Below are 26,041 nucleotides of genomic sequence, written 5' to 3' on the forward strand. Positions count from 1 at the left end.
AGTTCTTTTTGCTAATTGCTCTTTACAATCCCTCTTAGCCCTCCTAAAATTCCATCTGACATTATACTTGCCGTAGTTTACGTTTCTATTGACTTCACGGGGTTGAATTTTCACTTTCTGAAGGACACTTGTTTGGCTCAAAAAATCCCTAATGAATCTTGCCATACTAGATTATTTCTTGCCTTCCAATTCCCTTTCTTGTTTTGTTCCTTTGTGCCTTTGTTCTACAATAGAATACTTAAACTTTCTCTCATGCTGAGTCTGAGGATTTTAGTTTCCTTATTTTTTATTTCAGTCTTTTGACTGACTTCTTAATTTTGGGCACTCCTCTCAGAGCACTGAACTTAATTATTCTGTGGTCACTACTTTGACTGTCAGTGGCCTATAGCCACCATTGTGACTCAATATCAGCTATTTTAGACCATTCCTATGTTTTATTTAGGACTAAGTCAAGAATAGCGACTCAATGTGTATGCTCTAGAACTAACTATTCCAAAGAAGCAATAATTTAATGTGATGATTTGAGAAACTATTTCCCTTAACCTTGTCCCACTGTGATATTTGACCAGCTGAAGGTAGCTGAAGTCACCCATTATTACTGCCATATTAGACTTAGTAGATTCTTTGATCTCTCAAAATATTTTGCACTCAATATCCGTTTCCTGACCAGACGGCCAGTAGTATAGCCCCATAGCTACTCCCCCAGCTCTATGACCTAATCTGTCCTTCCTGTACATAGACAGGCATTACAATATCCTATTGGTTTTTGTCTTTCCTCTATTCTTCCGTAATGCCTACTATGTCAATATTCTCTTTCCTTGCCAAGAATTCTAGATTTTTGTTTTTTGCTTTATGGTGTTGGTGGGGAGGGGCAGAGGTTGGCCATCTGCTTCTTTTTTATTTAACTCTTTAGTCTGACACCCTGTTAGCTTTCCTGAATTTCGCTCCTTCATTTTTGCTGTAATTTCATACTTTACTTAATACAAAGATGCCTTTTGTTACTGATCTCCCTACCAGAAGTCTTTGTGCAACCTGAGTGTTCCTCAACCTCTGCCAGCTTTTCCCCAGCTTCTATCTTAAAAAATCCACAAAACCTTGTTCATTTTCTGTGCCAGCAGTCTGGTCCCACTTTGTTTAAGGTGAAGCCCATCCCTTTTATATAGGTTCTCCCTTCACCACAATCCCCTCTTCTGGACACCACCTTCTCATCCATGAACTAAAGTTGCTGAAGTTCTCCCTGTGGTGCTAAACCTCCATAGTAGTCCAGAAGCATTTCAAAGGAATTTACTATCAGGGTCAAGGACCCAAGAATTCTCCATGTTTCCAGGACCGCTCTCCTATACCTCCCTATTTTATTAGTCCTAAATATATACCTCAACTGCAACCATGAACTCCTAGTACTCATTAGAAGTTTATCTAGATGTCTCCTGAGGTCCACCACCTTTACACATGATAGGAAAGTCAGCGAGTGGTTCTCACAGTCAACAGGTACCCAGTTATTAATATTTTTAGAGATTTAATTCCCTAATCCTTCTTTCAAATTAAATTACTGTGGGAATATTTGATTAAGATAATATTTAGAATGTTTTCTGGGTTAATTTTTATTTTTCCTTTGTACTCACTTCTACAAAATAAAAACCAATGAACAAAAGACCCCACACCAAACTGCATCACCAGCCATGACAAAACACAAAAAAAGTCAGATTAAGAAATCAAAACAGTGTTAGACAATGAAAATCATTCATAACATAATAGAAACACTTTCACCATTGTCTAATGGACAAACACATTCTTAGAGAAAAGGCTCAAATTCCATTTATTCCTCACAGTAGATACAAGACAGCTGCTAAATACGTCTATATAAATCTCAGATGTTTTCATCAGGTGTATTGGAAAATAATGAAAGTGACAAGAGAAAGTGTTTTTACTCTAACAGCAGATGGTATACAAGCAAGGGGTCAGTTGTGGAATTCTTTCAGAGAAGCAAATATTTCAGAAGGTTTTGTTATGACAAGCCATAATTAGTATCTGTGGGGAATTATAGAGGGATCTGAAAAACAGAAATTCATAATTTAAGCCAAAATTTTCAAACGTGAATGGCTAACATTAGTCTCACAAATCCATAGTTAGTCACCTACATAAAATGGCTTGATCTTTGGGTGCTCAGTGCTTCTGAAAATCAGGACACTCCTATTAAAGTACTTAAAGACACACCTTAAAAGGGCTTGATTTTTAGCAGGTGGATGCTCAGCACTTTTTGAAAATTTGGCCCTTTTAAAGTGTCTCCAGTTGGGCACCCAAAGACTGATGCACACAAAATCACTAGTCACTTTTGAAAATCTTGGCTTTTGGGAGCCTAATTGTAGGCATTCTGAGTTGAAACTTAAATATATATATATATACACACACACACACACACACATACATACAGATATATATATATATATACACTCACATATACATACAGATATATATACATCTTTGGCCAGATTCTCTGTCCCAGTCTTCCCCTTTGGTAAGACTCTGGTGGTACAAAGGTGATGGAATCTGGCCCTATATTCTCAGTTGGGAGTATCTATCACAGGAGTTTCCATAGTGGAGATAGAAATCCAGGGAGGTAAGTGAATGTTGGGTGGGGCGGAGACGTGGCCAGAGTATGCTGTGCTTCAGCTATCCCTAACTGGCAGTCTCTTGGGGAAGGTTGCCAGCTGGCACATATTAAATCAAGTAAGTTGCTCTAATTTGAACCAGGGAAGGACAGGAGTCAGGGGCTGTAACTGGCTCCCTGACGGACTCCCGCCTCATAGCACAGAGTAGAAACCTCATATAGCTGAGAATCTGGCTTAATGAGATTAAAAATATTAATTTTTTTAAATTTACTTTTGTTATCAACACAACCTCAGAAACTAAAACTAAAATGTGATTTTAAAATGACATATGTGCTTCTCTGCTTGTAAATTCTATATTCATGGTAGTACTTATGCAAAAAGAATGGATTTGTTGCCATCCTGGTACTTTCTGGTTCATGAGTGCCAGCCTGAGAAGAAGGAAGTATTTGCCATCAAAGCACAGGTACAGTCAAAAGATCGAGTTTTATTCCCAACTTCCTGTGTGGCTTTGGTCAAATCATTTAGGGCCAAACTAAGTTACTCCTACTCCATGTTAAGTAGTACTTTAATCTGGCAAAAGCCCTACCGAAGACGGAAGTTAACGGGACTATCAGGGAGTAAGGGACTACTCAAAGTAAGAATAGAACCGTCTAGTCTTTAATCTCTCTATACCTCATTTTCCCTACCTGTAAAACAGCGATAACGATACTTAACTATCTCATCGGGCTGTTGTGAGGCTTAATTTATTAACACACATAAAGTACACTGAGAGCCTTGGATGAAAGATGCTATGAGAGTAAGTAGCTGTTATTACTAAGACAAACAGGAACAAATTCTGGTCCAACTGTTATGTATGCCTCTTTCAGTCATAAGAACTAACAATTTACGCCACTTCTGGTGGTATGAGTCACAAGTTTATCACATTCCATCGCCTGATTTAAATAATTAAAAACGTTACATTTAAAATTAAAAGCTTTCTTTCACAGTTTGCGTATTTTAAAAGAGACAACAAATCTAATATAAATGGTAAAAAACAAAAGCCAAGCAAAGAAATATGTGCACGCAGATGAGCTGGAGTGGATGAATGTCAAAAATAGCACCATGAAAGGCTTTCATTTTATTTTATTTTATTTTCATTCAGATTTCATATTAAACAAAAATAATTTTCCAGATGTTTTCCTTGTGGAGACAGTCTTGGAAAAGTAAATGGATATAAATGTATTGCTAAGGCTGAAAGGACCCTGGGCTCCAATTGGGCTTCACTCCTGCAGCAGGAGACTGGAAAGGAAGGAAGATAAAGAACCCTGCCACTACCACCACCACACACATCCTCTGTATGTGCAATGTGTCAGTTACATCTGGGGTGTAACCCAATGTTTTATAATGCTACTCCTTCCCCAAATCCTCTAACCAGCCATGTGCTGGTCTAATAATGATGGAGATGAATTTGTTATGGTTTTTACGGTGAACAAGGGTTTTCTATAAATGAGGTTTTCTGAAGTATCTGCACCATGGGATATGTCATGCGTTGTTGCAACTCTGAAGTGCAAACTTTAAGGTGTGTCTGGTCAGATACAATTTATAATAACTGTTATAGCACAATATGCCTGATTTTCCAACCCTTACCCACAGTGAGTAGTCCCAGTTAGTAAGTACTTCTCTAATAGCTGTTCTGTTAAAGAAATCATATGCATCTTCTTATATGCACATTTATGTTATGGAAAAATAGATTTGTAGAAGAAAAACAAGTCTCAATAGTCAGTGAGCCTTGAATACTCACGACCTTACTGCCTGGGCTAACAGTAAGCAAAGGAACCATTAACAGCCGCATTGTACCATTCATGCTAATATTTCATTCGGTTTTTGAGGGTCCATGGAGGCCTCACCTGTTTCTCCATGCAAAGTACATAATCAGTATAGGTTTTCCAATCTTACACACCACACTGAGCTCCCGAGAGCCTTACTTTAAGTGCCCCATCCATCTTTCACCTGCTCTATAACTGTTGTGGTTTATTTATATATCATTCATTGTTGTGTTAGAGCTGGCCTGTCAGCTCAAGGTACTCACCCCTCCCACAGCTATAAAGCTTGCTCACCCACAGAGGAATGCCACTTAATATTGGCACCTGCTTAGTGTTGTAAAGTAAATCCAGATGGAACTGTCTCCCTGCAGACTGTAGTCTTGCTGTGGAGAGAAGGATTCTCTACCTTCCCCACAGAAGCAGTTCATTCCTATAGAATCCTGAAGTGATCTTTACAACCGTTTAGAAGAGGTTCTCTGTGCTCTTAGTTGGAATTGTAGGGTTTTGGCCTAAGTTATAGGCATCATGGAGATGACTGCCATATAAAAACACAGATAGATGAGCTAGACAAATTTTGTGTGGAACAGCTTGAGTTGTTTGTCTTTCTCTCCTGTGCACCATAGGAACCAACTCGAACGTTCAGAAAACAGTATTTGGTGTGTTATGACCATTGTGGGGCCTGATTTGCACGGTACTTCACTGACACTGACCTCAAGGTCAACAAGTCTTAAAAGATAGGGGACTTCTGTCAATCTCATGTTAGGTTAAGACCCAGGAGTGAGAGTCCTGCAAGGTATCTGCTAAGAAGTAGAATTAAGAAGCAAATAATTTCCCTTTATTTATCACTTCTATTCATTCTATCAATGAAGTTCTTATCTGCAGTTCTAGTTAAATTTGAAACACCATTTTCCAATATAAACCTCTAATTTCCAGGGTTTTATTCCTTAACTATAATTTTTTTTTTCAAATTGCAGTAGGATGTATGAGTTCTAAGGACAGCCAACGATTTTAGACCTATGAGCACATACATAAGAGGTGATTTTCTGCGACAAACTTTTTGAGCTTTACAAATATTAAAATTTAAAAAAATATAATGGCTTTAAAAATATTACATTGTATATCTATTTAGTCAGCAATCTGGACTAGATAAGCACTTAATATCAACAGAAAAAGAAAAATAGATCTGTTGTTACTATTGGATATTTGACTGCTGAGCATGTAATATTCACTTTTTTTTGTTTTTATAGATTTTTAAATACACCAGTTCACATTAACTTTTTAGTAGCTCCAAACTTTTCCTACTTTAAAGTCAATGGGGGTTATGCTATTTACCTCAATGAGACAAGGACTGGGCTCAGGATGATCAAATATGACCAAATTATCATTATCTTGACTACTTCAGTACAAACTAACCAAATAGGCAGCAATAAATGTCGTTGGCTGTTATAACACACATTTTATATACGTTATATATGTTACTTAACAGAAAAAATCTTAAGAGAACACTATAGTTTTCTCAAACCATCCAAATATTAGGAAGTCTGCAAATTCAAAGTTAATTATATATTTTAAAAACCCTTTGAAACATTCAAAAGTTTGGAAACGAACAATTCAGTTCCCCCCCACATCTTCCAAACTGTTCATCCAGCTACAATTTTGTATGCATGATTCACCATGCTATGCTACACTTCTGACATATAAGATACCTACTTTTTGTTCTATCCTTTAAGAGATCTATAGCACACACTCACAACCACTGCGTCTGGGGCTAAGACTCCTCACATTACAACATTTTATATTTGAACTCCCAAATACTTTTAGGGAATTGTTCTAAACAATTTTCCTGAACAGTTTGGCCCATTTTCCTACAGAAATAATTTTTGTGCTGAAGAAATGGTAGCCCCCACTGCTCCATGTGACACACTCTCTCTTTCTTTCAGGCAAGGTGTCAGGAGTCTACCCTCACTTGAAACTGGGCGGTTTCAAGGTGAGGACCCGCATGTCTTCCCCCCACCCCAAAATCCTAGGGTAGGTCTCCCCTTCGGCTGCCACCACCCGGTCAATTCCGTGGGCCGGGACACCCCTGTTTCCCCCCTTGGGAACACAGATCAATTCACAGAGGAGGAACCTCCCCCCCTCTTCCCTCTCTCCAGCCTGCTCTGGAGACAGAGTTGCCTGGATTCAAACGCCTTGAATCTCTACACACAGGGAAGCAGCCCACTTCCCCCTCCCCTTCCCCTGAATTTCCCCAAGGGAAGGAATTAACCAAGTCCAAAGAAAAGAAAAGAATTTATTAAAGAATAAAAAGAAAAATACAGAATCTCTATGAGCCCAAGCTGGACACTCATAGGGTATAACCTTATCAATCTCTGGAGAGAATCCCCTCTCCCCCTTTTCTCAGTAAAAGCAATATCAGCAAACAGGAATAAAGCATTTCCTTTAGCAAACACACAATTGCAAATATAGAAATCAAATCATAAGACTAATTCGCCTTTCTAATTAATACTCACTATTAATTAGTAGAAACTACTCCAGGAGAACTTGGGGACATGACTGTCCTCTGTTAAATCCAAAAACAGTTCTCACTCAGACAAAGGCTTCCCTCCACAGAGATTTGAAAAAATCTTATCTCTGATTGGTCCTCTGGTCAGGTGGTCACCAGGTACTACATGTTAACCCTTTACAGGTAAAACAGACTTTAACCCTTAACTATCTGTTTATGACACGCCCCCCAAATCGCCAACAGTGGGAACTACTGGTGGTGATTTCCTCCTAGCACTGTAACATAAACAGATAAACAAAACACATGCACTATTACATATACTACTAAGTATGTAAACAACAAGATTTTTGACACTGAAGAACACTTTGTATGCATTTGAGCGGACATACTTGGCATTGTCCTTGCCCATCCCCTCCCAGTGGAAGGAATGTTTTTAACCTGTTTTTGCTTTGTTGACCCCAGAATGCCCCCTGGGATGTCAGGGCCCAAGCTTAAGAGCTTGTCCCAGTACTTAGTTGGAACTACCAACTGTCTTTGAGGATGCTGGCCTTCCTGGTGTCCACCAGAAAGAATGTCCTTATATAAAAGTCCTTGTTTTACAACAAACTGGAATTGGGTAGAAGAGCTGAGAGGCGGTGGGTTGCTTCGTGCCGCCGCCCAAAGCTTTCTTAAGGCTGTCATCGGCTTCCTGCTCAGTCTGGAACTGTTCCCTTGAGGCGGGAGACACCAGTTCCTCTGGGAGCGATGTAGGTGATGAGGTTGTTTTCATTGACTGTGGACCGCTCTCCGCTGGTGCACAAGGTGATATTTTAGGCTCTGGCTGAGCCTCTTGGGTAGAGTTGTCTGCTGCTTCTGCCAGTTTAGGCCCGTTGGCGCCCCCTGGCGGTGGAGTTGCAAGCGCTGGCGTCAGTGCTGGCGCTGGTTCTGCCGCTGGTTGCTTTTCCAGTTCCGGTCCTGGGACTGGATGTACTATGGCTGCTGTAGTTGTTGGCATGGGATCCGGTTCCACCACCTCTGTCTGGGTCTCTGGTAACACAGACAGGGTCCTGGTGGATGGCTCAGGAATAGGGATGGGAGTGCCTGCTTGTTTGGCCTGGCCGCGGGTGACCACTCCCCCCCTCTTGGCCAGCTGCACATGGTTGGCCAAGTCTTCCCCCAGTAGCATGGGGATGGAATAATTGTAATAGACAGCAAAAGTCCTTTTTCCTGACCAGTCCTTGTACTGGTCTTCAGGGATGCTGTACCCATGGCAGGTCCTTTTAACCTTTTTGAAGAAGGCCTTAGTGTCCTCACCTGCCATGTAGGTGGGAAATTTCTTGGGATGGGGAACAGTGCCTTCTGGTGCTGGCCACACCCCTCTGCAGTCAGTGAATTTTATGTGTGGCTTGCTGGTGTTGCTTTTTGGTGCTGGCCACACCCCTCTGCAGTCAGTGAATTTTATGTGTGGCTTGCTGGTGTTGCTTTTTGGTGCTGGCCACACCCCTTTGCAGTCAGGGAATTGGTTTCCCCAATTCCTAACCCTCTCTATTCCCGAGAGACTGAATAGAAAAGAAACAAAACCTTTTCATTTGCAAATGTGTAGTTGCTGTTTGCTGATATACTGAGAAGACCCAAAAAAACTGGTTTGTCCTGTTTCTAGCACTTGCTAAGTACCTCCCAGTGGGGGTCCTTTTTAACAAGCCTCCTAGAAAAACTTGCACCTCTTTCCTAGCTGTTTCTAAGCAGACAGAAAGAAAAAAAGGAGAAAAAAGAAAAGAAGAAGGAAAAAAATCCTTTTCTAACACAGCCTGTTAGAAACCTTATGCCTCAGCTAAACCCAGCTGAAAATCTGTTTCCAAAAAAACAATCTTACTAATAAGCCCAGCGGACCGGCTGGTGCTACTTAGTACCTGCAGAAAAGTGTAGTAAATCCTCTCGGAGATTTGTATTGCCTGGCTCCAGAGGATTTGAAAAGACACAGGGAAAAAAAATCTGGCTGGAGGGTTTGTGTCTCCCCCCCCAAACCTGTTTTCCCTGTTGGATGGGAATGTACTTTGTCGAGCACTTCCCCCCACCTCAGGAATCCTGAGTGGTACCTTGTATCACAATGGACGCCAGTACCTCTCCACCGGAGGCTTTGTAACAGAAAGCCCTGCAAAAAACTGAAAATACTTGTAACCCTGAAACTGCCTCAGAGTGCCTCTGGTAGAAAAGCCTTGCCTCTCTCTCTGGGTCCGAAACACCACTGCCACCATGTCAGGAGTCTACCCTCACTTGAAACTGGGCGGTTTCAAGGTGAGGACCCGCATGTCTTCCCGCCGCCCCAATATCCTAGGGGAGGGGTCCCCTTCGGCTGCCACCCCCCGGGCCATTCCGTGGGCCGGGACACCCTGTTTCCCCCCTTGGGAACACAGATCAATTCACAGAGGAGGAACCTCCCCCCTCTTCCCTCTCTCCAGCCTGCTCTGGAGACAGAGTTGCCTGGATTCAAACGCCTTGAATCTCTACACACAGGGAAGCAGCCCACTTCCCCCTCCCCTTCCCCTGAATTTCCCCAAGGGAAGGAATTAACCAAGTCCAAAGAAAAGAAAAGAATTTATTAAAGAATAAAAAGAAAAATACAGAATCTCTATGAGCCCAAGCTGGACACTCATAGGGTATAACCTTATCAATCTCTGGAGAGAATTCCCCCTCCCCCTTTCTCAGTAAAAGCAATATCAGCAAACAGGAATAAAGCATTTCCTTTAGCAAACACACAATTGCAAATATAGAAATCAAATCATAAGACTAATTCGCCTTTCTAATTAATACTCACTATTAATTAGTAGAAACTACTCCAGGAGAACTTGGGGACATGACTGTCCTCTGTTAAATCCAAAAACAGTTCTCACTCAGACAAAGGCTTCCCTCCACAGAGATTTGAAAAAATCTTATCTCTGATTGGTCCTCTGGTCAGGTGGTCACCAGGTACTACATGTTAACCCTTTACAGGTAAAACAGACTTTAACCCTTAACTATCTGTTTATGACACAAGGCCTATACTCAAAAGTTAAGTCAACCCAGCTACATTCCTCAGAGGTGTGAAAAATCCACCCCCCTGAGCAACGTAGTTAAGCAAGCCTAATCCTGTGTAGACAAGTGCTGGGGTGATGGAAAGAATTCTTCAGTTAACTCAGCTACTGCCTCTCAGGGAGGTGAACTACATATGCCAATGGGAGAATTCCTCCCATCGCTATAGTGAATGTCTACTCTGAAGTGGTACTGTGGTGTAGCTGTAGCATTTCAAGCATAGACAATCTTTCTCTTTCTATCTCATTCCCACTGTATTTCCCTGCCTGCTGCTTCCCCTTTCATGACTTTCCATGACAGGAGCATGTACAGTTTATAAGATCTACCTCTGGACCATAATTTACATAGATACCACTATTAAAAACTTATTGATTTCACCAATAAACTCCGTAGAACAATGGCACCACTGCTCCCCAAAACCAACAGATTAAAACAAACTTGACGTTTATAAGGCAAGTTGTACAGGAGTTATGATGTACCAAGGAAAGGCAGGAAATTATTACAGACCTCTTCATTTTTTGAACCTCAAGCCTCCTGACCTCTTACTCAATTTACATGAAAATTCTCACAGAATTCTTCTTGACATAAATTCACATATGCAAATTTTCTGATCAATCTGTTTGTTTTTTAAGTTAAGTGAGTTGTGATTAAATCGGATTTATAATGAAAGACCACCTTCAATTTTAATGATGGAAAAACTAGCATCTCGCCCTAGTACCACAGCTAGGCCAAACACTACGATCAGATAAAATAAACAATAATCTCTCCTAGTGAAAGGATTTTTTTTGCAGACCAATATGACTTGAAGCAGAGGTTCAACATAACTGAAATTGCTATTTGTATGTAACATTTTTGAGACATTTCAGAACTCTCATACTTCAGTATAACTAGGTTTGGCAGAATTGGATTTTTATTTTTGTATAATTTTGATGGATAACATCAATGTTTATTTTTAAGCTTTTTTTAGATTTTTATCGATTTAACTTTTCACAGTTGCAGGAAATTATAGGTGGCAGACAATTATTTAATGAAGTAGATGTTGAGCTTCAAAAAGTTAAAATTTTATAAACTGTTAAAACGCAAATTGTCACAATCATGTCAAAATGTACAAAGTAAATATCCTTAAATCAAGAAAATCATACCTGTCTGTACTATTAATTTGCAAGTCCATTTGTAACACAAGTCTATTCCAAAATCTAAATCACTGCGTTTTGACTCTAGTAGATTTTCAAGTAGCATCTTTCCTACTTTGCTGATCTGTAAATTTCTATAATTACTGATGGAAATATATAACAATGTTTCACTACATCTGAGTTCACTTTAAGTAGATTCCACCGTAATAAATATTTAGCGCATATGCCAGAAATGGTTTATCATGTCAAGTCATATGCACTTCTTTAAATATTTCCTTTCCATAATAGCTTTTAATTTTTAACACTGCTATGTGGACAGAAAATAATGAAAGAGAATTGAATGTAAAAATTGTATAGAAATGAGATCTCATTTAAACCTGCCAAAGTAATGGAAATTTAAAACACTGGTCCCTATCCTGCAAATTGTTTCATAAAATAAAACCTCTGCTCCACTGAAGGGCAGGGTCCTTGGAGCAATTTGCAGGATTGGGGCATCTGACTGAAATTTCATGAGCTCAACATGTTGTCACAAGGTACAGTAAATATCATCTCTAAACAATAAACTTAGGTACTAGCCTCTGATCCTGCAAAATGAACCTTCTGTGTGGATCCACAACCCATGTGAAGTCCCTTTAACTTCAGTGGGATTCCATGCAGACCATAGTGGCTTGTGCAGATTACCACTTTTTGGTATCAGGGCTACAATACATTGACACCACCAGGTGAGTAAAGAATGATATAGCCTTAAATCTGAATGTTGTGGTGTCTGTAGATTTAACACATCCCATCAATGTGGATGTATTTTGTCCATTAATGAATGCAGTCTATAAAGCTATTTTAGTTTATCAGATTGATTATCATCATCTCAAATTATAATAGGGAAATCTGAACATGAAAAAAATGTCCTATAGAGCTTTGAGATGTGTAACTGTGTAACAAATATTCTACTATAATGAAAATGTTGAACTATTAGAAATTGTAACTTTTAAGTGAACCATTACAAAAGACACTGACAGAGGAAATATATTTTACTTGTTTATTTTAATTAATGCACTGACTAATAAATATTAGCTACCAGTTAGAAAATATTCTTAATATAAAATATGCACTAACGTATTATAAATGCTCAATGTAAAATAGGATCTAACCCCAATGCAACCTTAATGCTATCAAAGGATCAGAAGAGTTTGTAATTGCCTTACATGAGTATCCTGATGCTTTGTATTGTACATACTCTTGGATCATATACATGTGTCCAAAGAGTTACTGAATATTATATGAGATATAAATGTCTCAGTAAAACTGAAATGTCTTTTGGAATTTTTCTTATCAAAGGCGACCATTTTCAAAATTCAATTCCAGAACATAAATATTTAGGCTGGGATTTTCAAAGGGGCCTAAGAGTGGTAGAGGACAGATTTTAAAATATATTTAAGTGCCTGAAGCTGCAGATAGGCTCCTGGTGGGATTGTCATAGGTGCTTGTATTTTCAAAAGCACTAGGGGAAATCCAGTAGGCACCTATCCACATCTTTAGGGACTGAAATACCTTTAAAAAAATCTGTCCCTAGTCACCCAGCTCCCAAGTGAGGTGCCTAACTCCCATAGTATCCTCTGAACATTCCACCTTATTCAGTTCAGCAATTTAGTTCCGTTAATACTGTCACTGCTGGGTTTTGGTGAAAGAAACATAGGACAAGACACCCTTTCCACACTCCAAACCTTGACAAATGAACCAAACACAATCCTCCTGACCTAAATGAGCTCAATACCGAGATAACTGCATCATGAAATAAATATACCATTCCTGTCAACAGGACACATGAACACTCAAAAATGTTCAGGTTTCCTGCAGGTTTATTCCAGAAGGGTTTGAGCATTAAACCAAAGGGAAAAAAGGTAAAATTAAAAAATGATTTATGGTCCACTAGCTGAAGGATGATTTAGCCAGTAACCTGAAAAGTCATGAAGAATGGTAATAGTATCTTAATTGATTTTTCAGAATTTTTCCAGAAGTTGTCAGGCTTCCTCTTCATTTACATTTTTGACTTGCATCTAATTGAAAATATCAAACTATATGGTACTGTCAAGTGTTCAGATGACATTGTAATGCTGAAGTCACGAGGCAGAATTTCTTTGCATTATTATTGTATATCTGCTTTGGTGGTTTTTTCACAGTCTCCTGTTTGATTTTTCTTTTTCGTTTCTTTTTCAAAGGTCAAAGGAATGTAGAGCTCATGAGAGGTGTTGACATGACAAACTGCAAAAGAAGGTCTTTTGTTTCCTAAAGAGGCCAATGGCTGCTGAGGCAAAACAAGAACCGACAGAAACTTTCACCCAAAAATCTCCTGGAGCCAAAACCATTTTTGGCATTTAGAAGCATTTAGTTCATATTTTGCTTTTTCATTTTCAGATGCCTGTGCACTGCCTGGTTTCAGTGGGGACCAGAAAGAAAAGTACCAAAAAAACAAGAGCAATACAATTGATTAGGGACCAAAAGGACTGACTTATGAGGAAAGAATAAAAGAGTTGAATTGGAATGGCTTGGCTAAGCGACAGCTTTGGGAACAATTGTCGTTTACAAATACTTGATGAGTGTCAACACCAAGGTTGCAGAGGAATTATTTAGTGTGCTGCATTGGTGTATAGCTAAAATTAATGGGATGAAAATGAGAAAGGGAAAATACAGGCTGAATATAAAAACTTCCTGATGCTAAGACCGACTAGGCTTATTAGTTAAGTCTCCTAAGGGAAGTCATGGGAGCCCCAATGATTTGGATTTTTAAAACTAGAGTAGACAGAACACTATAAAATAAACTATATGAAATAATCCTGAGCTGTCAGGAAATGGATTGGACGATCTAATAAATGGTTCCATCTCTAACTCCTAGAATCTATGTGTAGCGGGGTGGCTACCCGCTCCTGCCCTTTGGGACTTAAAACAGCCCAGGAGAGGGCTGTAGCTGGGGCAAGAAGCCTGGGCTGTTTGGGAGAAAGCAGGCTCAGCTGTGGCCAGGTCCCAATCAGGACCAGCTGGCCCCTATAAGATGCTGTGAGCCAGGAGCCCAGACAGTCCCCTCTGGCTGTAGAGGGAGATGGGCCTGGCTGCAGGGAGTTAGACACGGGGTACCTGGGTGAAGCAGGGCTGGGGAAAGGCAGAGGAGCTGGGCAGCTCCTGCCTGGAAAGCCCCAGGCTGCCGCCTAGCATTAGGCCAAGAGGTACTGGGGGTTGCAGGGGGCAATCCAGGGTTAGGCAAAGGCAGCAGGTCCAAACCTCTTTGCTGATGATGAGTGGCTTATACTGCAGTCTGCCCCAGGGACAGGGACTAGATGGAGACTGGGCAGTAGCCAATACTGAGGCAAAGTGGGGATAGTGGGGAAGGGGTTCCCCTGGGAGGGGGAGACCCAGTTGAAAGAGGCATCGGGGTCCAGGGAGGGACTCGGGGCCAGAGGACAGGTGGCTCACTGGCCTGCAGAGGGCGCTCCTGGCTGGAAGTGAGCTAATTCCCGAAGTCACCAGCAGGAGGCGGTGCAGGGGTGAGTCTGACTCGTTTACACTATGATTATATGAAAGGTCAATACCGCAGTCAATCCAATCAGACTGAATAGAGATGCATCAAAAATCTTGTAGAAAAACCTCTTCTCATGAAATTCCTAGCCTAAGCTCCACACAAACAGGTTCAAATGAATTTTGGATAAGGATGGCTTTGGGGATGGTTATCAGAACCAACTGATATTCACCCAAACACCAATTGCTACTATTTACCAGCATAAACGGTAAATAACTGTGAATAGCATCCCTACACTGTCACTGTCAGGGGAAAGCACCTTCTCGATGGTCATGCGTTCTCTAGTCTCCCTGCTGAGACTGCCAATAAAATGCCAGCAAGTCACCAAAGCTGCAGTGCATTTTGCAACATGGACTATATTTAATGCAGACCATCAATGGCAACAACTTCCAGTTATTACTAATGTGGGCTGCATCTGAGTGAATAACCTAGAGACCCAGGCATCAAGGGGAAGAAGAGTTTTGTGGCTAAGGAAACGGACTGGGACCCAGGAGACCTAGCGTCAATTCTTGACTCCATCATAGGTCTCCTGCGTGACTTTGGGAACGTAACTTAATTTCTATGTGCCTCACTTTCTCATTTTTACAATGGGGGGAACGATACTCCCCTACCAATCAAGAACATTGTGAGGATAAATTAATTAGTGTTTGTGAAGTTGTCAGACAAGGTGGGTAATGGGGTCCATGTAAATAACCGGATATATGGAGGTGGTGGGCCTGATTCTCTTCACAAATGCCTCAGTTTTATCAGTATAAGTCATCTGACTTCAGTGGAGTTACTCTTGAGTCTCAACAGTAGAGGTGAGAGGAGCCCTCTGAATAAAATTACACTATGCACAGGGCCCTTTTTTTCAGTTTTTATTTTATTTAGGGTTTTTTCTGGGAATTTATTACCAGTGTTTATTACCACCACAACAAAAACAAGTGAAAATTGGTGAAAAATAATAATTTTTCTGGGTAAACATCGGGGTTTATTTTAGTGGATGGAAAGACGGGAAAAAAGTATTCAGTAGATTAATGCTTTGAATTCCATTCATCAATGCGGTATGCTGCAGAACTAAAACAGAACTCAAAACACAATGCCACCTCTGAGTTTAAGAAAATAATACATCTCTAATCCCCAAATAAAACATTTCATTTGAATAAACAGTTTACTGTTGTAGACTTAGAACTATTAGCCTATAAATATTTATATTTAATAATTGGACCACACCATTTGCAGCGCATACACTCAATTCACCCTTTTATCCTGTTTTTTTTTTAACTTTCAAATACTTCCTTGTGTTCTGAAAGATATTCTGATACAGATTTTTGTTTTCTTCCCATTTTAGTGTTTCAAATCTTTAAACCGTTATTTGCTAACAGCTTGAAATGTGTACGTGGTGGGTGTGAGATTCATCAGCACATTCAGATGTGTACGCACTTCAGCGCTTGTGTGCGTGCCTGTTTATTTATTGTTTGTATCTTCAAGACCAGGGGTCGGCAACCTTTCAGAAGTGGTGTGCCAAGTCTTCATTTATTCACTCTAATTTAAGATTTTGCGTGCCAGTAATACATTTTAACATTTTTAGAAGGTCTCTTTCTATAGGTCTGTAATATATAACTAAACTATTGTTGTATGTAAAGTAAATAAGGTTTTTAAAATGTTTAAGAAGCTTCATTTAAAATTAAATGAAAATGCAGAACCCCCGCAGACTGGTGGCTAGGACCTGGGCAGTGGGAGTGCCACTGAAAATCAGCTCACTTGCTGCCTTTGGCACACGTGCCACAGGTTGCCTACCCGTTCTAGACTAATACATAACCCTACTTCAACAGGCAGCTTTGCATGTACACACAGATTAAAGTATTATTGTAATACATGTATCTCATGCAATGCATTGTATTTTCCTAATAAAACAAGTTATTTTTTATATATCTGAATGATCCAAAAGTAGAATGAAAATCAGAAAAAAAGGAATAATACCTTTTGTAAAACCCGGGAATTTTTTGATAAAAATCAGTGTAAACGGAAAATAAAGGGGCTTAACTATCCAATAAAATTACATATATGACAGATGTTCACCATCACTTTCCCCAAATTTTCAGTGGCATGGATATTCCTTAGCAGCTTTTCTTTCTACAGACTGCAAAATATTCAAGGTTTAAAAATAGCATGCAATGGGTGGGGAAGGAAGGCAGTAATACCTTTCAGAAAAAGGAAATCCCAGTCTGAATGAGGGTTAAGTGAATAAGGTATAAAAGGACAGCTCAGACATATGTTAATTCAGTTTCACCCTTCTAGCACTGAGAAATATCCCATCTTTAGTCAGGGCTTTCTTGGTTATAGGCAATTGACGGCTAGGGACTGTCTGACTTCTCCCTTAATCCATCAACATATACTGGGAAAGAAACGAGCTGCCACAGAACGTGTCCAGAAAAAAATCTGGAGCTTTGTCAGGCAGGGACCATGGAGGCAGCCCACTTATTTGTCATGCATAAACAAACATCAGAAGAGCAGGTTGTCATAAGGCTATGTCTTTTTTTAACTTGTTCAGGTATTTAAGGCAATTAAGGTTTGCTGAACTGCATGCAGGTAAACCATGCTAAATTGAAAGATTATCAGCTTTAAGTCACATGGTACTAAAAGAAAATCTTGGTGGAAAAGTGCCACATATTTAAGCAATGTCTATGTACTTCTATACAAAGGCGAGAGACAGCCTTTAACTTACTTTTACAGACTTTTAGATGGTGTTTTGGTGATTAAATTGTACAGGCCTAATTTTGATAGCTGCTTCTTATAGGTGAGGTTGAGCTGGTCTTCCTACTCCCAAACTATCATGCAGGGTCCAGTGTGGGTTAAAATGCCCTCAGTCTCATACAACCAAAGAATGAGGGTTGGCATCCTTAGCCAAACCTCTCCTACCAAATTCTTGATTCTACTCACTGCTAAATGCTACACCCTCCCCTCCTGATGAGGAGGAGTAAGGATACAGGCGTGGGGTATTTCCATCTATGAAAACTTACGAATTTTCCTCCCCTAACAAGGTCTATCAGTCCTTCTTTTGGCCAGTGCTCAGGTTTACACCAGGAGCTGGCCTCTGGGTGGCTCTGACACTGAACACCACAACACTGCACTGAACAACAGCCCCAAGTTACTGCAATATTGATGTTTATTGTCACTCTCTCATTTTATTTATTTATTTGGTATTATCTCTTATCATGACTATCCCCCACTTACCAGGCCTCCAGGCTGCTGTGAAGAAGGTGAAAAACCACTGGACACCTTGTCAGTCTTGATCAGAAGAAAAATGCCTTCCTGATCCCAAAGTGATCTGCCAGATCCACAGCAATTCTGGAAGCCAGATGGGGGGCAGGGGGAATTGTATCAGGCTACTGAGCTCAGGGGAGCCCCCAAAACATCTGTAACTGGGGTGAAATGGAAAGGGGTGGGGCCCAGTGAAAATGATGTACAAGGGTCCCAAATTTTTCTTGCTGGGCCTGGTGACAACTACACCACCTTTAGGACAGGGCAGCTCAGCAACATGAATGGTTGCAACATGCCTGGGAATATTTAACCAGCTAAGGAGGGGACATTTGCAGGAGTCAGCTGGCTCCCTCATCTACATGAACAGTCCAATCGGGGCTAGGGGAGGCAAATACTCCATTCCACTCTACCCAGCCATATCCACAAGCCCACACACAACCCATTCATGTGTTTTGGATAGGAGGAGTGAATGGGGAGATTGGGGGCACTCTGATGACCGAAGGTAGGCCTTCCCTCGGACTAAAATTCTGGGGATGGCTATCCCCCTGCCAGTCTGATCAAACCCCTTCTCCACCCTTCAAATACGGGAGGGGGATTTCAGAAGAGAATCACACCAAAACTTTTTTTTTCTTATTTCTTATTTAATTAATTCTCTTCATATGTTGTGGAATCTAGAACTGTACTTTATAGGTTGTAGTTTCTGGAACTAAGTCGTCTAAGTTCCTTGGCTACTGAATCAGGCAAAAATAAATCTTTAAAGTTAGATATTTGCTTAAGAGGTTACAATAATAAAGCAGATATACCTTTAAGAAAAGGGGGATTATGGGTAGATAAAGAAACTGAAGAAGTGGAGTGTGAACTGTGGAGTGTTATTCACAGTCTTCCTGATGACCAAAGAGCAAGACAACAGGTTCAGTCCTGCTTCCATTGAGGCAAATGAGAGCAGGAGCAAGTCCAGTAATGTGGTGCCCTGGTTTTGCCGTTTAGTGTGTTAACGAAGAATATCAGATGGGCATTTATAGCTGTATTTTTAAAATTTGGAGTAATAAATAAAATAGATCAAAAGTTCCATTTCATTCAGTAGCAATCATTTAGGCGTGTTTTAAGTGAAGGATTAAAATGTGGACTTGGGGTATGCAGAATATTTTTATCTCAGGTGGCAGGTCTGGAGTGATTCCTTCAGACTGGTCTAAGCTAACCATCACCCAAGTGAAACAACTCAGCAGCCCAAATCCTTTTTCCAAAGTACTCATACTTTTCTTTTTGCAGAAGCTGCTGAAATGGTCAGTGCTTACAGCCAGTGTTAAGCACTGAAAAGAGTTATCCCAAAGTCTAATTAGATCAATATTAATTTTCCAGGGCTTTAAGCCACCTAGCTATTTCAGCTTGAAAAAATATAACTGCAGAATCATTTGATATTTTAAATGGAAAGAACACAAGAAAAATCCCAAATGAAACTCAAATCTACCAATTAACCAGGAGTGAGAAGCAGTCTAAAAGCATAAAGCAACTTTTTTTCAATCTATGGAAACTAGCCAGAAATGCAAAAGTTTCATTTTTCAGAAGAAAAAAAATATCATTTTTGATGGATTGCAATTTGGAGAACTGTTACCACTATATTTTGAAAATGTATACGTTTATATAGTGAAACACATCACACAATAATTCATCAGCCTCATGTTACTGCTCTGTACTTGTGATGACTTTAGAAGGACTTTTTTCCTTTTTGTTAATTAATGCCAAAACTTTCAAATGAACCTGAGAACAACATGAAAACCATATGTTAAAATTTGACACTTGTGCTCAAATTACAATATATAATTTTTCTCTTTAGCTTTTTAGTTATCTGTTTAAAATGTTTCTCAAAAACATAAGTATCAACAAAATATTCTAATACATAAAGGAGACAGGAGTCTAGAAATCAGCAATGAAAATGACATTAATGGATTTAGCAAGCAAAGGGAGAAAATCTCTAATAGCGGACATGCAATCTCTCACAAAACATGATTTAAACACAAGCCGTGTATCAAAAATTCAACAGCATAATCCATCCATTTAATTCAATTATAAAAATACAAGTACCAGGTAATAAATTTAGGTCAAATCCTCCCTTACTAAAGCTATACTCCCACATAAGACAATATATAAAGATTCCATGATTTGGCCTTCTGCTTTTTTAGCAAAATCTTTTCTTGCTCCCTGAATAACATTCACAAATCCTGAAACACTCCACAGTCATGTCTGCCTCCTGTATGCACTGACACCTTTTTGGGAGAGTCTTTTTAGCCTGACTAACATTTGGGTAAGAAGCTCTCACTGAACTGCCAGCACACATTCCAAATATCAGAGAAATTGCATTTTAGGGGCAAAATCTTAGTTCCGTTGTAGTCAATAGCAAATTCCCACGGGGTTGTGTATTAATTCTTGTTGTCAGAAGGGAGTCACAGTGCAGTGAAGTTAGAGAACCCCTGCCCTAGAGTCTATGATTACGTGAAAAACCCATATTGTAGTATTTCCAATCAGGCTGAATCAGGTTAGATCAGAAATCTGACCTTACTAGGTCAGGTCAACCTTGTTTAAATTAAATATACTTATCAATAGTTGGGCTTTAGCATGGCTTCCTTGAGAAAGGTAGACATGGATTTTCTTCTGGGAACCAAGAAAAGTCTGGGAAGCTTCTAGGGACTTTTCACTTATACACATACACACAACTTTCTATAGACTGGTAATGTTCCAAATAAGAAGCTTTATGCATAACATATTTAAAAGTTACATTTACGGCTTAAAACAGGATTTGCAGAGATTTGGGACTTAGTGACCATTCTGAGAGAAGGAAGTTGGCAGCTTGTCCCTTCAGCAATTTGAAGAGTAAACATTTCTGAGTCATTCTGCAGCCCTGAAATGATGAGGTCAGCAGCTATTGGTGACATACTCTGAGACACACAGAGAGGACCTGCAATATTGGCAGATGTTCTCCTGACTCCTGCTTGCTAGTGCCTGTGTGCCTGTTGTCACAGTTTTATGCACTAACACACCAAGGTCACAGAGGAAGTCCGTGGCTATTCTAGAAATCTTTTCCTCTCAAAGGAAGAGTCACTAATGGCATTTTTAAAAAAAGGCTGAAATAATTAGGACAGTATACAGAAACATATTATTCTGAAATTGCTGGCACTGGAACTATTTGAGAAACAAATTCAAAATCAGATCTTCCATTCTTCCTTTAGAACTGTGTTTTTTTAAGAATCAAACCACACTGTTTTCATATTTGTTCCTTTACTTAGGCTAACCTCCCTGTGCAGCAGGAAAGATCGTTTTAACGCAGTTTTCCAAATTGCGTGAATGGAGAATCTACACACGAACTTTTACATGTTCCATTGGCATATCCCACTGTAAACTTGCCCATATTTCAGTTTGTTTAGGGAGGCAAGCGGTTCTGTTAATGTGGCCTAATGTGTAACAGACGTGTTAACTGTGTTGTTTTAATTCTATGAATTCCTGCAAGGTTCTTTAAAAATCAAGAAGAGTTCTGGGGTGGAGGGGGGAAGAGGAGGCAGGAAGAAAGAAAGGCACATGGTTTTCATTTGGGGTGGGGATCTGTTATGAAATTCACTTCGCTGCTGCAGGCAATACTGGAGATTAACTGGAAACTGGCTGAACTTACCTTCAAGTTCATAAAGAACATTCACTCTATAAAGTTTCCTTATAGCACCTTTTTATATAATGAGATTTAAATTCTGTCAGCACGGAAAGCAGTTCATATGTTTTAAGATGTGTCTTACTTTCATGACTTCAGATGCCTTTCCTCTCAAAGGCAGAGATTCAGCTTTGAAGGAAGGTTTGCATCTGAAGGATGCTCGAAGATTGCCCAAGGAGGAAGACAGTGCACCTTGCTGATGCCTCATGCTTCCAGCCACGGGCCTGAAGAAATCTATGGCTGGAAGCATGCGGCGTCACATCTTATATCAACCCCAGTCTTACTAGGCCTGAATAAGCAAACAGTACTGAGCACAATGCTTATTATCATGAGTCAATGGGATACTCATGGTAGTAAGCACTATACTTGGTAGCAACTGTTGGAAGGATTGGGCCTTATGATGGGTTTTCCAGTGTCATTGATATTTTTGAAAGTTTTTATTGGCGTTTTAGAGTGTGAACAAAAACAGTTTTAAGTGTAGTGGCCAAGAGTTCCCTTTCCAAGAATCCACCTGACTCACCAGTAAGCTGCCTCTTCCCTTCTCTTCCTTCTGCGCCCTCCCAACAACTCACTGAGGGCTCAGTCCTACATGTTGGTGAGCACCCAGCAAAGTCAATTTGTATACCCAGATGCAGCTCTCGGGCCAAAAAGTTTGCCCACTCTTGTGCTAGGCACTGGACAAATACAGTAGTAGACAGTCTATGCCCCCCAGACCTGCTGACAATGTAAATAGACAAGAAAGCCATGAGGCTTAATCCTACAGAAACTTCTGCACGTGAGCAACTTCACCAATGTGAGAGGTTCAATGGGACTAAATTACTTCCATGTTCAAGTAGGGCTGTGGCTTTGTATTTAGAACAAATGCAGAAAAATCAAGAGAATTACAGTAACTCTTCCTTTTTTCTCACTAAAATCTTTTCTAAATAAAAACTGTGCGGACTGTGATGCATTCACAGATAAGGGTTAGTGAAAGCCACACCCAGCTGATGTGGGGATGAAAGGATCCTAGCATAGTAATGAACAATGCTCTGCTACACTTCTAATAAAATTAATGAGGAGCCTGTGTAAGGAAGAAGTTCACATTTTATCTTTTAAAATATCTTTTACTTCTTTTTACAAAGTCATTGTGATTCAAATGAATATTTGGTATAACAAGAAATTAGTAGCAATGCATCTTTTGGCTAAGATTTAAAAGCAGAGCTTTGCACGCTCATGGTCATTAAAGATTTTTACAAGAATAAAGGTGTTACTCCCTGGACTAATTCCAATTTTGGCAATTATACTAAGCTGACCTAAACTTCCACCTGTCCTTCAACTGGATATATTGTTCTTCATTTCACTTCCTGAAAATCTATCTTAGGGAATGTCTACCATGCAATTAAAACCCCTTGGCTGGCCCATGCCAGCTGACTCGGGCTCAGGCTAAGGGGCTGTTTAATTGCATTATAGACATTCGGACTCAGGCTGCCTCCCAAGCTTTGGGACGCTCCCACCTCTCAGGGTCCCAGAGCCCAGGCGCCAGCCCAAGCCTAAACTTCTACTTGGCAATTAAACAGTCCAAGCCTGAGTCTGTTGGCATGGCCAGCCATGAGTTTTTATTTCATTGTAGACATACCCTTAGTGTTGATACAGTGTTTTGCACCAAAGGTAGCTGCAATTCAGTTGTGAATAAAGTGATCCTCCACATAACAGCATATGATTCAAGGAAGCATCTCACTTCAGAACAGCACTTAAGCGCATTTTTCAAGTTAATCAAAGACTTATTTCCAACTGAAATCAATGTAATGTAAGCATGTGCTTTAGGTGCTTTCTGACTAAGGATGTACTAAAGCATATGCATATGTACTTTGCTGAATTGGGATCTTAAAGAACTTTGGGATTTCTTAAGATGAAGAATTCTGCATAAATGTAAGGAATTGTTATTATCAGGTATTATAATGAGCTCTTTCTGAAGATCTATGCAAATCTTCACATGATTAATGATTCTGTGTGTGGTTTTCAACAAATATCAAAATTATTTGTTAGGACTACACTGAAGCAATTTAAAAATTGCAAAGCACAGGCAAATTTGCACTGCCAAGCAAAACAGTTAGGTCAATACTTACTCCTTGTAAAAGTCAAAATATAAAATCAAAGGGCCTGGTTCTGACCTGATTCACACTACTGGAAATTGAGACAATGGAGTAACAAACAATGTAAACCAGGTGAGAGTGAATTTGGAATCAGCCAAAAAGTGTTTGAATGATCCTTATAAATATTTTTTTTAACTTGGCAGTCAGAATTGTTTCCTTCAACTGCATCACACAATTAGCAAAGTTTCTGGCATGCTACATCAATGAAGGGATGGAAGTTACAAAAAAAAAAGGAAGAAATACATTTTACAAGTGTCATGTAAAATGTGATATTTATACTGCTTTCCAGTTGCAATCAGCACTGCGATATGCAACTAATTTGCTGGATGCCAAGGAGGCCCGTATTTGGCTAACACTTTTTGGCTGATTTTATTGAAAGCTACAAGTCATATCAGGAATCTGTTTGCTTTAAAACGATTGATGCGGGAAGGTGAGCAGTTTGTGTCCACAGACTGAACTAATGATGGCTCCTCTGAGCAACCACTTTCCCCTCTTTTGTAAATGTCTATATTCTGAGAGATCCTAACATTTGTACTGAAGGGGAAGAGTGAGATGATTTATCTCCTCTTAAAATATCTCAGTTCCCTAACTGATAAATTAACTGAAGTAAACAGAAGAGGATGAAATCATACTCGCTATTCAAATTATTAAATAGTAATTCTGAACTGAATAAGAACTGCACTTTGCCCTTCCAGATGAGGAGCTTCAAACTCCTGAAAACTCTTTGCTTGACAGAATTAAGCCCCAAAACCTCACGTGATTTAGGTATCATCATTCCTATTTGATTTATGGGGAGAGCAAGGAACGGCAATATTAGGGGCCAGATTGAACCATAAATATGCTGCCCTAGCAGGAACCTTGGGAAGGAACTGTGGTACCAAGTGAGTCACAGTTCCTTCCCTGCTTCCTCCTGAAGAAGAAAACTCCCTGTAGTCCTCTCTTACTTCCCTCCACATGCTGCCTTGACATGCTGGAAGGAGGAGGGGTGAAGCTAAGACTCCATTCACTCCCTATCTCTTTCCATCCCAACTCCACCCCTACCTGCTTGTGAGAAGGGAATACTGGGGATACAGCTGCTATTCCTGACTCTTTCCCACTCTTCCAAACCAGCGCCTGGAATTGCAGTGAGGGGAACAATAATGAGAGGAGGGGTTGTCTTACTCCCTAGTGTGGGTGCATAGGACACGGTCATAATCCAGCTCTAAATGACATGCCAGAGGCCACACAGGAAGTCTGTAGCAGAAGCTGGAATAGAACCCAGGCCTCCTGCTGCACAGGCCTAAACCTTCACCACAAGATCATCCTTCCTTCCTTGCCCTAATTCTGTGTGTTATTTTCAGGAACATGATAGATTCTAATCTACTCTGTGACCCCATTAGTGCTGCATGCCAGTCTCCCACCCATCTGCAACAGACTGCCCTGCACTCCTGAAACTACTTCAGATGGCACTTTTTCAAGAAACACTAATCAAAATGAAATCTCTCTCAATTAATTATCCCTCTAAAACCTGCATTCCGATCCCCTTTCACTAATTGAAAATTACTTACCCTTTGTTCTTCACAAAGCCTGGAGTAAATTGGGTAATTTTAGCATTCTTTTTTTTTAGATTGCTCCTAAATTTAATGTGGGAAGCTCTTTTTTCCCTTCTTCTTCTGTTTTAATAAAACAAGGTAACTTAGAACCATCTCTTTTCAATCAGGTTTATATCAAGAATCAGGAAGATGAGTGGCTCAACTGTTTATTGATCTTATTATTACAGTGTGTGTGTGTGTGGTTACTTCTGATGCCTAACCCTGGGTCTTACATTATCACCTGATTGAAAAAATTATGATACAACATTTAAAATGAAGAGACTAAAAGGCTTCCTCTCCAAGTTCTTCCAGCCCAACATGCTTCAAAAATCTTTCCCAGTTCCTATTAGATACACATGAGAGTGTTTGCACTTATGATCAGGGCTCTTGACCTTCCAAACTTGTATTGTTCGCCAAAGAGTGCTCTACTTCAAATTCCCCAAAAGGCCATGACCTGCTGTTTGCCTTTGGTCATTTACAAGTAAGGCCTTCACGTTTTTTCATATGAATTCTAAGATGTTTTCTGAGAGTCATAGGTTCAGATTTAACCCTTTGCTGTATATTTTAACATTATAAAAATTGTAGCAAGCAGCAGGGCATGCCACATTTTCTATGGCCCTTTCCTTCCACAAAACAGTCCTTATGGCTTATCGCCTTCTCCTTCATTGCTCTCTCTCGCTCTCTTATAGAATCACATTAATTAGAGGTGATAAAGAGCTATTTACTCACCGAGTCCAT

The 26,041-nt window shown here is 40.0% G+C and overlaps 1 protein-coding gene across 4 annotated transcripts in view; it reads right to left on the minus strand.

The window, feature by feature from the left end:
- The window catches only part of SUGCT (succinyl-CoA:glutarate-CoA transferase), a 689,609-nt gene that overhangs the window by 262,901 nt on the left and 400,667 nt on the right, over positions 1–26,041 (minus strand). For 2 of the 4 annotated variants that reach the window (XM_045005017.1, XM_045005016.1), the window contains exon 13: positions 17,880–17,993. The exons of the other annotated variants lie outside the window; for them this stretch is intronic. In XM_045005017.1, coding sequence (XP_044860952.1) covers positions 17,880–17,993 — 114 coding nt within the window. The remainder of the gene's footprint in view (positions 1–17,879; positions 17,994–26,041) is intronic. 4 annotated transcript variants of the gene reach the window in all.

This window comes from Mauremys mutica, chromosome 2, assembly GCF_020497125.1.
Source record: "Mauremys mutica isolate MM-2020 ecotype Southern chromosome 2, ASM2049712v1, whole genome shotgun sequence".
In the NCBI taxonomy this organism is placed as follows: Eukaryota; Metazoa; Chordata; order Testudines; family Geoemydidae; genus Mauremys; species Mauremys mutica.